At 37.8% G+C, this 13,928-nt stretch overlaps 1 protein-coding gene across 1 annotated transcript in view; it reads left to right on the forward strand.

Annotated features, from left to right (window-relative positions):
• The window catches only part of LOC122985328 (leucine-rich repeat-containing G-protein coupled receptor 5-like), a 34,853-nt gene continuing 20,925 nt past the window's right edge, over positions 1 to 13,928 (forward strand). Inside the window, exons 1-2 of the mRNA XM_044355899.1 lie at positions 1 to 130; positions 1,089 to 1,238. Coding sequence (XP_044211834.1) covers positions 108 to 130; positions 1,089 to 1,238 — 173 coding nt within the window. The 5' untranslated portion in view covers positions 1 to 107. The remainder of the gene's footprint in view (positions 131 to 1,088; positions 1,239 to 13,928) is intronic.

Below are 13,928 nucleotides of genomic sequence, written 5' to 3' on the forward strand. Positions count from 1 at the left end.
TTGCAGCCAGTGGAGTCGCCCCCTGCTGGCCATTAGAAAGAATGCAGGTTTAAGGCGCTTCTGCATTGACTTCACTTTTCAAATCGTGAGCTACCCCCTTGGTCTGGATGTACAGAGAAGACGAAATTAGGTAAGAAATCTACTCTCCTCACTGTAGTACTGCATATCACAACAGTACTCAATGATTACTGTTGAATACTGTGAGAAAAAAAAAAAAAAGGTTTCATATATGTATGAAATTGGGAACTGTACTCCTCCTTTGTCAATGTTCAGCACTGTTACTGGTTCTAATAAACAGTATTTTACAGTATTACTGAAATATATTTTAAATGTAAAGACCCTGAAATTGATTTTAGTGTTAATGTTTAGTGATGATTATAATGGGTAAGTTTTTTTTATTCACAAAAGAATTACCATTATTTTCTCTGTTACTTCATGAGCTCTCTTAAATCTCTTCAAAACAATATATATATATATATATATATATATATATATATATATATATATGTGTGTACAATTGATTATTATAATTACATTTAGGAAACATACAGAATTGCCTGTATTTTGTTTTACAGTAATGTATTTATTTTTTATTTTAATAATATTATTGTCATTGTCCCTCTGTTTTGTACTTCTGGTCACAAGATTGATTGACTATAATTTCAATTCGCAAAGTTTAACATGATGAAATGTAATATGGTATGATAAATAAAGTCTATAATAAAAAAATAAGAATAAAATAAAGTGAAAAAATAACTTGGTGAGTACAACATTATTACTTCTACTAGAAATTATGGACAAAACAACCAATATAAGTTGTAATAAACTATAATAATAGTTACAGCTCTGCAGTGTACATCAGACACCAGAAGATGGCAGCACACCTTCAACTTAGCCTGCTCAGGTTAAAGCACCCCCCCCCCCCCCCCCCCCCCCCCCACACACACACACACCCTCCCCCCCCCCTTCACCATATCCAGTGCTGAACATGTGTGTGTCTCTGCCAGATCTCTGCAGAAACAGGAAGCTGCTGGTTTGATGTGAGTTTTCTCTGCAGGTATGATGCACCTTCTGGTTTTTGTTCTCAGCTCGGTGGAGGTACTTGAAGCTGGGGGGTCGAGCAGAGACTGTCCCCCTCCCTGCAGGTGTGAGGGCGATGGGATGCTGCAGCGTGTCGACTGTGTGGATGTCAGTCTGAGAGATGTTCCCTCCAACCTGAGCAGCTTCACCTCCTCTCTGTGAGTAAAACTAATCAACTCATCTGCACTCAGATTTACTTTAATTGATTTAATTCTGTAACGCAGTCAAGACTCTGTTAACGCTGTTTACTCTAATGAAAAGAAGAAGTTGCTTTTCTTTTAAAACTGCTGGTATTTCATGTTCTTTTCTTGTTTTTATGTGTGAAATACATAAAAAAAACATTGTCCTCAGCTGAAAGGAGAATTTCACCTCAGTGACAGAAAAGCTGAAGATGTTGGAAGATCGAGTTTATTTTAAAAAGAAATATATTTTTCAACAGCAAGTAAAGAAAATATATTATTACAAATATATTATGTTAATCTAAAGTTTATCTTTTCCACTGAAGCTTTAATTGCAGTTTTTTAGTCTTTTAAACATTTACAGAGTTATGAAAAACTTTATAAAGAACGTTGTATTGTTTTTTTTAATTGTGAGAAAATTAGTTTAAAATTAAACAGCTTTGAAATCTAAAAGGGCTTTAATAACATGTTGGTTCTTCAATCAAACAGCATTTAAGGCTGCTGAGAGAGTCTCTTTGGAAATATCACATTTTATTTTAAAAAGTCGATGGAAACTTGATTCTTTTATGAGAAGTTATTGTGCCGACAAAACCTGGCACAATCTTTATTTATTTATTTATTTATTTATTGTCACCTGTTTGGTTCAGTTTGTTTGTCTGTGTGAGGTCACAGCTTGAGAGTCGAGAGTCTGAAACACGTTGAATAAAATAAAATCCAGAGAACTCCTGAACTTTTCTGTATTTTCAGTAAGGTACTTTTTTAATAACATTTTTATTATATTTTACCAAAAAAAACGAATGATAAATACTGTGTGTAAAAGAAAATAAAACTCTTGTATAATCAGTGAAGTGAAAAATAAAAATAACTTCAAGATCTTCAGATAGTATCATATTGAGTGAGTAAATATTTTGAACACGCAATTCTTGATTTTTAACAAACTAAAGTTCGTTTCATATTTTAGTAGAATCTCAGTGGATTTAAGCGTTTATTTAGTTTTCTATTGTTTGTACAGTTTTGTATTGAAAAGTGACTTATTGATGGATTTAGAGCTCAACAAAGACAAACATAAAACTTTGTTACTGTAACAGCTGAAGCTCCTTAAAGGCAAAAAAAAACAGGTTTTGTATGTTAACAGGTCAAATAAAAGCAAATCTCTTTTCACAGTGACGGACAAAATTACGTTTTTTTGTCAGGAATTTGGAGAAGAGAGTTGTAAAAAAGAAAAAACACAGAAAACAGTAAAAAATAAATAAATAAGAGGAGAGTAAAGCAGCAGCTGGATGGAAACACAGACTATAAAACATCAACGAGACGATGATGTGAGGGACGTCGGTATTTTAAGAATCAGCTGCGTGTTCACCTGTAAATGTCTTTTAAAGATGGAGACATGAAGTCAAATCAGTAATTTATCTTTTAGAAATGTTTATGATCAGACAGTGAGTGTCAGGATGTTTACTGGTCAAAAGTCTGTAGAGAAAAAAAGGAAAAATAACATTTTTAAAAAATCAACACTGCAGGCAGGATGATACATGTAAATACACACTGACAATATTTAAAATGAAACAATAATGAATTATTGCATGTTAAAACCAAAAAAAACCCCCAAAAAATTAATGGGTCATCCTGAATGAATAAAATGTGTTCATCTGAAAATTAAAAAGTTTTGTGTTCATCATCACTGAAGCAGAACTCGTGTGTTCGTCCGGTGATCAAACACAGTTAAAAAGACAGAAATTTGGATTTTTAGACACTTAGATGCTGGAAAATTTTATTCTGCTTTTCTTATTTCCTTGTTTAAAGTTTCTGTGCCTTTGAAACTTCCTTTATGTCTGTGGATGTTAGAAATTAGACAGTTATTTATGTTTAATTCCTTCAATGAAGTCCCTTTCAGTTTTATTGAGAAGTTACTGTTATTTAATACTTTATTGTCAACATATAGATTCATTAATTAAGTCCATGCTGGCTCCATTGTTTCAAAATCCATCCTGATTTATTAACAACAAGAAACGTAAAAAAATTTTTTTAATACAATTTAATGAAGTGAATCCCAGTAAGTATTGACATTAATGCATCAGGAATAACAGTAGAAATATACACACATATAATAATATATATACTAATACACATCCACCTGTCTATCTGCACACATTTATTTCCTCCATAATTTAATTTACGTATATAGCTCAGATATTCAGCTCGTCTTGTGACAAAAACATATTATAAAAGATTTTAATTTGCTCCACCAGTTCTTCCCGTTTGTTGTTACACCTGCTTCAGTTTTCTTGTAATTAACTTAAATTAACTTAAATAACTTAATTTCAGTATTCAATACGGTAAATATTTGTCCTTTTTACTTCAGGCGACAACACTGTATGACATTTTCATGCAGTTTTTTTTTCTCCTAACAATGTAAACCTCCTGAAATAAAAAAATAAAATAAAATAAATGACATTAGCAGTGATTATCAGCTCTGTTTTTTTCTCTTGTGGGGAAAACTGTAAAATTTGTTTGTGTTTAATTATTTGTCAAACAAATTAAACTCTTTACAAGAATGAATTAAATTATTTGAGATCAGAGGAAAATAACTGTCAGCTCAACAAATAATAAAGAAGAATCAGATATTTTTCCTTTAATGCTCTTTTAATTGTAAAAAAAAAAAAAAGAAAAGGTTAATTTCAGTATTTACAGCAAAGTCAGAAAGATGCGTCAGGAGACATAAAATGGTTAATATGACATTTAAAATAATCTTCTGTCACTTTATTTCACTGTGACGTCTCACTAACAATTACTACAAACTAACTGTATATAAAATTAACATTAACACAACACAATTAACATTAATTAACATAATAAATAGTGTATGCTGCTAACTGAAACACATTTTCAATATTGATTCATTAATTATTTTTTAATTGAATTGTTTTAAGTTTGCATTTTTCACATTTTAAAAATAAAACAATGGAAATTGTTTTATGTGTTTATTAATTTTTTACACAACTAACACTATTTATTTTTCTTTTCACTGTTTTTTTTTTTTTTTTAACAAACAGATTTACATTACACAATCTTCATTGAATTTTCTCCATTAAATTGAAATAAAAGACTTTTTTAAAAAATTTAACATCAGTTTTTATGGACAAGAAAAATATTTAAACCCAGACAAATACATTTTTTTTAGGATAAAATGAAAATAATATAAACTTCATTTGTACAACACTTTCAAAGTGCTTTAGATGGGAAAATGAATCATTATCATTCACACGATTCAACAGAGCTGTAAAATACAGAGTGTCACAGCCGGGCAGAAGAATTTACAAGCATATTTATTTACGAAAAGGATGTTAAAGAATGAAACAAACGTGGAAGTCAGCAATCAGTAATGTGAGCATGTATGGATGCATGAAAATGTCTGCAACAAACAAAAACAGAACAGCCGTGCCCGCTATGGGAGACGAGATCGGTGGTGAACTTTGTATGGAAAACCACACCGGAACCAGGTGTGGCTCATGAAGTTGATGACGACCTTCCAACCTCAGACCCGGCCCCTGCGAAACAAAAGAGAACCAGCGACTGAAAGGACACAGGGACACCTAGTGGCTGGAGCAGAGGGGTCGTCAAACCCCACCCCCCATAAAAACGGGGTTCCCAGCGGGAATCCTGGCAGAGCACAGCTATACAAAATTCAAAACAGGCGACTACATAGCCGAACAATATAACTTAACTATTTTCCGACTACTACATACATGTTCCATACCGGCCGATTCTGTAGAGACTCCCCCAGACAGCCAACTGATCTCCAGCCTGCAAATCAGCAACTCCGACGCCTGGAGAAGCATTTTCAGAGTGACAACGGAGAGAGAGAGATAGTAGACTAAAGAGATTAAACAGTAAACAGTACAGGCACGAAATTTAAGAGCAAGGTGCTCTTGAAAAAGCATCTGCCACAATATTTTCAGAGCCTTTGATGTGGCAGATATCCAAACAATAGGATTGAAAAAACAAAATCCTGCGGTTTGGGCAATAAAAAGAACGCAGAAAAGTTATTGGGTTGTGGTCTGTGTAGACCACCAGAGGAACACTACTTGAGTCAACATAGACTTATTGGGTTGTGGTCTGCGTAGACCACCAGAGGAACACTACCAGAGTCAACATAAACTTCAACATAAACTTTTAATGCCCAGATCAGTGTAAGCGTCTCCTTTCCTATATAAGAGAATGAGTCAACTGAAAAGAGTAGAGAGTAGAGGTCGTTCAACACCACACTGTACCTACATCACTTGCATCCACATGCAGTTTGAAGAGTTGGTCCATGCATGGAGCTGCATGAACAGGATGTGAACAAAGAATTGATTTAACATTTTCAAATGCTTGCTGACAATAAGCTGACCAAATTAACTTTGCTTTCCCTTTTAGTAAATCTGTCAAAGTAGTTACCACAGTTGATTTTTTTTTTTTTTTACAAAAACTGCGGTAGTAACCCACAAGACCCAGAAACCGCTGGACTTCCTTCTTAGTAACAGGCACTGGATACTGCTCAATCACTTTTCCCTGTACCGGCCACATGTTCCACTGCCCTTACCAAGGTATGTGACGGTGGCCTTAGCAAAACTCACACTTTGCTAAATTAATTGTCAGGCGTGAATCACCCAGACAATAAAACAGCTTTTTCATATGAACCAAATGCTCTTCCCATGTATTGCTGTAGATCACAACATCATCTGGGTACACAGTGCATCCCTCCAGCCCAGACATAACCATATTCATCAGGAGCTGGAGCGTCGCCGGTGCATTACGCAACACAAAACTCATCACTGTATAGGGAAAAATGAGAAGGTTGAAATTTCTCTCACTCTTTTGAACAGAGGTACTTGCCAATAACCCTTCAGTAAATCAAATTTACTAACATGCTGACCTGAGGGGTTGTACTACGAAGCAAGTTCAACATATCCAGGTTTTCTTTGTGTGAGCTGGCTCCACAAACCCTAAACTCGCTATCAGAGATAAGTGGTATCACAACGGTGGTTATGAACTTTCTTTGTTAACTCAGGCTTTCTGCTTCAGGCTCTGTGTGCGTCCCCATAAAAGACTCTTTGACTCTTTTTCCACACAAAATGGACCAATCGTGTGCCACTTACTTCAGTCAGGAGGAACAGATCATTATAACGGAGAGCTATGAAGAATATAAATACATTATCACAGCAAAAAGCAACACTGTTGCTGCAAATAAGGCAAGAGAGGAATGCTGGTCGTTCATTAAAAAACAAATTCATTAATTTATTAATTATGTAATTAGTTTATATACTAATGCCTCCCACATCCAGAGCTCTTAAACTTTAAACTTGATGCAGCAGATTTAAACATTATACTCAAGTGCATTCAGGTCTGACTGTCTAATAATGAAAGATAAGTGGAAATCACTTTAGATTCTGGCCAAATCAAAGTGAAATTAATATTATAGATTGAATATTATCTCTGATAAATACCAATACATTAATCTTTTTTTTTGTTTGAAGTATTTCTTCATTAGTTTTTTGGGTTTTTTTTCTAATAGCTGGAGTAGCAGCAGTGTTAAACGGACTTTGCAGCAAAGCAGGTGGTTAGTGAAAGGACAGCGCTTTTTATTGCCGATTTAAGCCGAAACTCAAAACATAACCTGCTCCAGACCAGGTTAAGTTTGCAGTAGAAGTTACCATGGTGATCTAGCCAGGTTAAAAGAGAGCCACCTTCATGACATCCAAAACTCTGGCTTTATGCTCAACATACCTCGCTAACCCACTAATCTCGCTTCATAGTACACCCCTCAGATCAACGCAATCTTCAGTGCACGGCAGTGGATAAGCATCTGGTTTGGTGACCCCATTCACCTTACAATAGTCTATGCAAAACCTAGGACTTTTATCAGACTTATCCACTGGTAAACAAGGTGATACCCACTTAGAAGATGAGGGTTCTGCAATACTGTTTATATCTCTGTCCATCATCTTGCGTTTTTCCTCTAACACCAGGTAAAAACACTTTTGGACCGGCTACGCCTCGCCTACATCAATGTCATGCTCTATCAAGTGAGTTCAGCTTGATATATCATTAAACAAACACGGATAAAGTGTACCTCTCCTCATACAGATGCCCAAACAGAGACTCCAGATTATGCAGTGTTACAAAGTTCTTTAACCGGCCACTCAACAAACTCTCATCAGGCGGTGTAAACCCATCATCCTCCTATGCAGAAAAATATTTTGCAGAAGAACTCCCCTCTGTTGCAGCCACTGAAATTGGCTTAACAGACTCTTTCTGCTCCTCGCCACTAGATGCAGAAAACTGATGCACGAGTGTAACAGGGTTTCAGAAGATTCGCATGACAGAGTTGGGTTGATTTTCTACACTTCAGCATTGCCAGCAGGTGGTTTTGATTTGACACGTGGTGTAAAACTGTAAATGGGACAGTAAACTTAGTCTGAAATGGAGACAATTGGCAAGAAAGCAAGAACCTGGTCACCAAGAGTAAACCAATGCTGCTCGCGCTTCTAAGTTGTAAAAATGCTTTATTTTCTCCTGTGAAGAGGCTAACTTTTCTTCAGCTATTTCCCCACGTACCACCGATGCCGGAAGCCATTAGTAAACTCGATCACGTTATTAGGAGGTTCTGGCTGTGCCACGGTATCATGCAACAGAGTGAGTAACCCATGCATTGTATGCCCAAAAATAGCTTCATTTGGGCTAAAACCGGTGCTTTCTTGCAGAATCTCTCTGGCAGCTAACAGTAGCCACGGCAGCCCTTCTTCCCAAGCCTGGTTCAGTTCAACACAATAACCACACAACAGAGACATCAGGGTCTGATGAAATCTTTCCAGCGCCCCTTGATTCTGAGCATGGTATGCGGAAGCCTGGTTATGTTTAACCCGTAGTTGCTTTAGAACTTGGGCAAATAAATGAGATGAAAAATTTGAGCCCCGGTCGCTCTGGATTACTTTTGGAACTCCAAAAATGGAAATGAACCGTGCCAGTACTTTACCACCGACTTAGCAGTAATGGAACACAATGGATATGCAGCTGGATACCTTGTACTTTGACACAGTATTGTAAGCAAATAATTGCTACCAGACTTGGAATGAGCTTAAGGACCCACAGAGTAAATTATCAGATACTCAAATGGCTGCACAATTGCCGGAATAGGATACAGAGCGGCTGACTTAATGCTCTGATTTGGCTTTTCCATCATTTGACATGTATGACACGTTTTGATATATCTGTTGGCACAGCCCCGCTCACAGGGAGGACAAAGAGGAGAGGACAACACATGACTTTTAACTAAGGATTTATTTAACAAAATATAAGTTAACCAATGGCAAAATATGTAAACCAATAACATCAGTAGTGTTTTGAGTGTTTTAATGAGTGTACAGTGATGTGTAGGCAACAAAGAAAATAAACACAAGAAAGGCCCTAACCGAAACAACAAGTCATACGCTCAGGAAGAGAGAGAGAGAAACTGACTGATTCCACCAGCTTATATAGCTGAGGAGCATCAGGCACAGGTGATAATCAGTATTGCACTTCCTGCCTCACCCCTAAAAGAGAAGGACCGCCCAAACAGGAAGTCAAGAGGGCTCACACACCCCTCCATAAGAACATGAGTCCACCTTGTCGTCTGAAAAACATTTAAAATTAACAAAGTCTTGATCTGTAATTAAACATTCAAAATATTTCAGAAATATTTTTACTCGTCCCCAGAGTCTCCATTATTGGTATAATATATACAGGTTCACTTTACCAGACTGCTTTACCCTTCATAAACAATGCCAACCAATAAGCATACCACCCTCTTTTACATGGTTTCCTCCTGGCCAATTTTAAAAATACTTGAGCAATCTGAAAGATTTGAGAAAGTGTACTTAGAGGGCAAAGGAGATCTTAAGGCAAAGGGGCCCAAGATAAGGCATCACCAACAAGGTCATTAGTGTCTTTGATATATCTAAATGATAAGGCTGCAGTAATGGAGCCCATCTCATCAGCCATTGTTTTGGGTTTTGCAGTGATTGCAGAAACGTCAGCGAATTGTGATCTGTATACACCACAAGGGGCTCACCTGAACCAACATACATGTCAAAATGTTGGAGGGGCCAGTCAAACGCCAGAGCCTCTTTCTCTATCACAGAATAGTGTAATTGATAAGATTTAAACTTTTTGGAAAAGTAGCTGATAGTTCTAACTACACCATTTACATCTGCTTGCATCAAAACAGCACCAACACCAATATTACTGGCATCAACTTGTAGCTGGAATGGTTCCACTAACCCAGGAGCAGCAGGTACTGGTCTTCACCTTGTCAAATGTATTCTGACATTCAGGAGACCAAATGAACTTAGCCTCAGCTTTAAGCAGGTTTGTAAGAAAAGCCACAACAGAGGAAAAGTTAGCACAAAAGTTACGGTTGTAACCAGCCACACAAAGGAAGCACATTAAGTCTTTAACTCAGATATGTAACAGTGGCTATAGCAAACTCTCATCTAGCTGAATTAAACCGTTAAACGTGCCCAAACCAGCCTTTCAAACAATGCCTTTATTCTGCCAAGGTGCTCCTCTCATGTGTCACTATAGATAACAACATCATCTAGATATACTGCACAACCTTGCAAACCAGAAACAATCTTATTCATGAGTCTGTGGAACGTTGTGGGTGCATTACACAACCCAAATGGCATAACAGTATAACCATAGAGACCAGATGGAGTAATGAGCAAGCAAATCTCTTTTGTTCATTTAGAAAGTAGAACTTGCAAGTACCCTTTCAGGAGGTCAAACTTGCTTACATATTTTGCTGCCCCAACTTGATCTGCACAATCTTCCATTCTAGGTAGCAGGTAGGTATCTGGCGTTTTAACCACATTAACTTTGTGACAATCTAATATTTATTGTTTTTCAGGAGGTGTCCGATAGAAATACTGTTAAATGGGCTGAGTATCACCAATATCAATATCATGTTCAATCAAGCACATGTTAGACAGAGTATCCAAAAACAAAGGCTGATAACTGTCAATGATGTCAGTCAACTGTTTATGTTGAGACTTATCCGAATAACCCAACAACACATGCATGTTACCCAAGGCTTCCAACTTTTTGAAGCAAGGTTGCAACACTCCATAGGCCATTACAGCTTTCTCCTCCTCTAAAGCTGCCACCCCCAGAGAAGGATTTGAGTCAAGATGTCTGGGATTACCACGTGCCATAGAATCAGTTGTATCAGAGACGCGAGCATGCTGGACGAGCCCCCACAGTCTGGCTCGAGGGGAGGACAAAGAGGAGAGGACAGCACGTGACTTTTAACTAAAGATTTATTTAACAAAATATAAGTTAACCAATGGCAATATAAAGTACATAAATCAGTAACATCAGTAGTGTTTTGAGTGTTTGAATGAGTGTACAGTGAAGTGTAGTGAACAAAGAATATAAAAACAAGAAAAAGCCTACCGAAACAACAAGCCATACGCCCAGGGAAAGAGAGAGAAACTGACTGAATCCACCAGCTTATATAGCTGATGAGCAACAGGCACAGGTGATAATCAATGATGCACTTACTGCTTCGCTCCTCAGAGGGAAGAACAGCCCAAACAGGAAGTCAAGAGGGCTGTCACACTGTACACATCACTCTTTACACAAAGCCAGAAGATCGCAAAATGTAATCATACGTCTTACGGTCTCCCAAATGTCCTGACTGATCATGAGAAGTCCTCAACACCTCACTATGAAATTTGGAAGGAACAACAATCTGAAAAATGGGATTATCAGCAAAGTTTTCCTCATGGGGCAACCATTTCCTCACCAAGAGTTTGTCCTGCAGCAAGCAACCATTTGCAGCACTCTTTCCATCATCAGTGGTGAGGACTTTGTCAAACAGCTGGTTCAGATAGGGATAAGCTCTCTTCTCCGCCACATACCACACACCCCTCAGAACAAATCAGCGACTTCAGTACAGCTGCTTATATTAACCCAAAACAGCAAAACAGCCTACTTACCACACTCATCAATGTCTCCCAAACAACCAGATTGCGCAACTCATTCACAAAAATGAGACGCACAGCCTACTAGGCTACAACCGATCTCCGACCTCACACCGACAATACAAACACATTCCACTGATCATTGGTTTCATTAATTAAATCGCGGTTTCAACCCATCAAGCCAACTACTACAAAGCCTATAGCAACAGAACCAACAGCGCTAAACAAACCTGAACCGGGTCAACGAGGACAGGACGAGCCCCTATTTGTCACAGCCCAACTGTGACAAAGATGACAGACCAGACGAATTTATAAGCTCCTCTGGTGGGGAAGTGGCGGTGAGCTTTGTATGGAAAACCACACCATGAAGGTGATGACGACCCTCCACCCCAAGACCCGACTCCTGCAAAACAAAGGACACAGGGACACCTAGTGGCTGGAGCGGAGGGGTTGTCAAAGAAAGAAATACTTAACATGAAAAAAAATAAAATAAAAGAGTGAAACAGACAAACATGTTAGAACTAAACTGTAAAACACAGAGGTGACATTAATAATAAGATGTCATCTCAGATTCTCATGCAGGGAGTTCCAGACTGTAAAAACCAGGTCCTCTTTAGTCCTGAACCAGGACTTAGGAACAGCCAGCAGGTCTCTGATGGAGGATCTGACTTGTACAGGAGCAACAATTCAGATATTTAACTTTGAGCTAGTCCATCAAGTGACCAGTAAAATCTTCAAATCAACTGTCAAACTGATTTTAAACCAGTGAAGAAGTCAGAACTGATGAGATTGTGTCAAGCAGCTGTTTTATTGGCTGTATTATGCTTTTTGTGGTTTTCTATCATTTACATACTGTCATGATGTTGGATGTAAAACATGGTCAAAGTTCCAAGTAGAAATGCTCCCTGCAAATCAAATGTCAGGGCTTCAACCTGCTCTGAATGCTTCATTTGCAATGTTTTTCTCTACCTTGCCAATGAGCTGACGTCAGATTGTCGTGCATGCCCATAAATGGCCGTCCATTCAGTAGCCTTGGTTGCTAAGGCTGTTGCTAAGGTTTTTCCATGTGTTGTTCACATTGTCCACCGTCATATTTCAGATTGGATTTCAGCTCGAACATGTATGGATGTATTTGAAAGGTTTCCGAAAAAGAAGTGAAATCTGACTACCCCTGTTTGTTTACGTAATGTCCTGAGCTGGAGGAAGCTTCCTGAAGCTGACCAATGAGAACAGAGTGGGCTCATCAAGAGGGGACCCTTAAAGAGACAGGAGCTAAAACGGCCTGTTTCAGACAGAGGCTGAACTAAGGGGCTGCATAAAGGGCCAGTACAAGATAAATAAGGAGTTTTTAACTGTAAATCATGCAAAGATATTCCAGTAGAGCCCCAGAATATAAATATAGATCTGGAAATGTGCAGACTATGTCCTCTTTAAACTGAAGGTGTGAGATTTTTTTGGAGGGGGGGGCTTTAAACCCTGCAAACAGCAAATTACAATACATTTACAATAATCAGTATGTGCTAATATAAAAGTATGAATGACCTAAAGATCAGCAGGACAGAGGCCAGGTTTGGACGAATTTGCGGTTAACTGTTGACAACTAAACCCTAGGCTCTGTCTGCAGGTTAGATGTTTGCAGACATGAAGCTGAGACTAGTCTGCCCTCTAAAACCACGTGAAACAGATTCTGATATCCTCTGGAATGAAACTGAAAATATAAACATCTTGTGTTGCTAATGTCAGTGTTGATTTTAGTGACTTATATGTGCCTAAAGTCGTACTGCCTTCAAAACCTTCACCCAATATGGAAATAAAAAATTAAATTATAACTATATACTAAAACTTTCTCTTGTTTTTAACTCCTTCTAGCTCAGGATAAAAATGTAATGAACAATCACTTGTCTTGTGTTCTCAGAAACTAAAATGGGGAAAATATATATTTTCTGTTTTTGCCTTGTGTCCCTGATGTGTATTTGACTGCTGGACCATTTGTGTTTCTTCACCCAAAATAACAACTGAACATTAGCTGTAAGCTAGCTAGCAACGGATGCACCGACCATGTCTGTGTGTTTGTGTTCAGTTCAGCCTCTGACTGAAATCAGAATTCACCAGAAATGTGGTTATATACAGTTATATGGAGACTTTTCTCCTGAGAAAAATGACACAACAGGTCCTAACTTTAACCCTTTGGTTATCATTGTAGCCATGACAACGAAGGTCACCTAACTTTAAGGAAGTAGTAACTTTCACCCACACCACGTTTCTCTAGCCTTAACAAAGTGATCATTTTAACCCAAGCCATGATCTTTCCCTAAACCTAACCAGACCTGAACCACAGCGTTGTCACATCATGACACATTGTTATTGTTTACTAGTGATCTATAATTGTTTTGGAAAGTCCAGACAAATGACGTTGTCTTCCCAATTACTGCTGACAGGGGCGCCAGATTAGCGTGCATGATCTAACGACATATTTGGTCATTTAATTTAGAGAACTTGTTTGTTGTATGGCAACTTGTCGCTCACGTTGAAACATTTTCAACTCACGTGGACACGTATTTACGTCAATTTGCATCTTTGCATTAACGTTGAATCTAATTGTGTTGCATCTAAGCTTTGCATTCAGTCTGAACACACAGGAAAGCACAATTTGCCAAAAACTGTCCCACTT

Source organism: Thunnus albacares, chromosome 7, assembly GCF_914725855.1.
Source record: "Thunnus albacares chromosome 7, fThuAlb1.1, whole genome shotgun sequence".
Lineage (NCBI taxonomy): Eukaryota > Metazoa > Chordata > Actinopteri > Scombriformes > Scombridae > Thunnus > Thunnus albacares.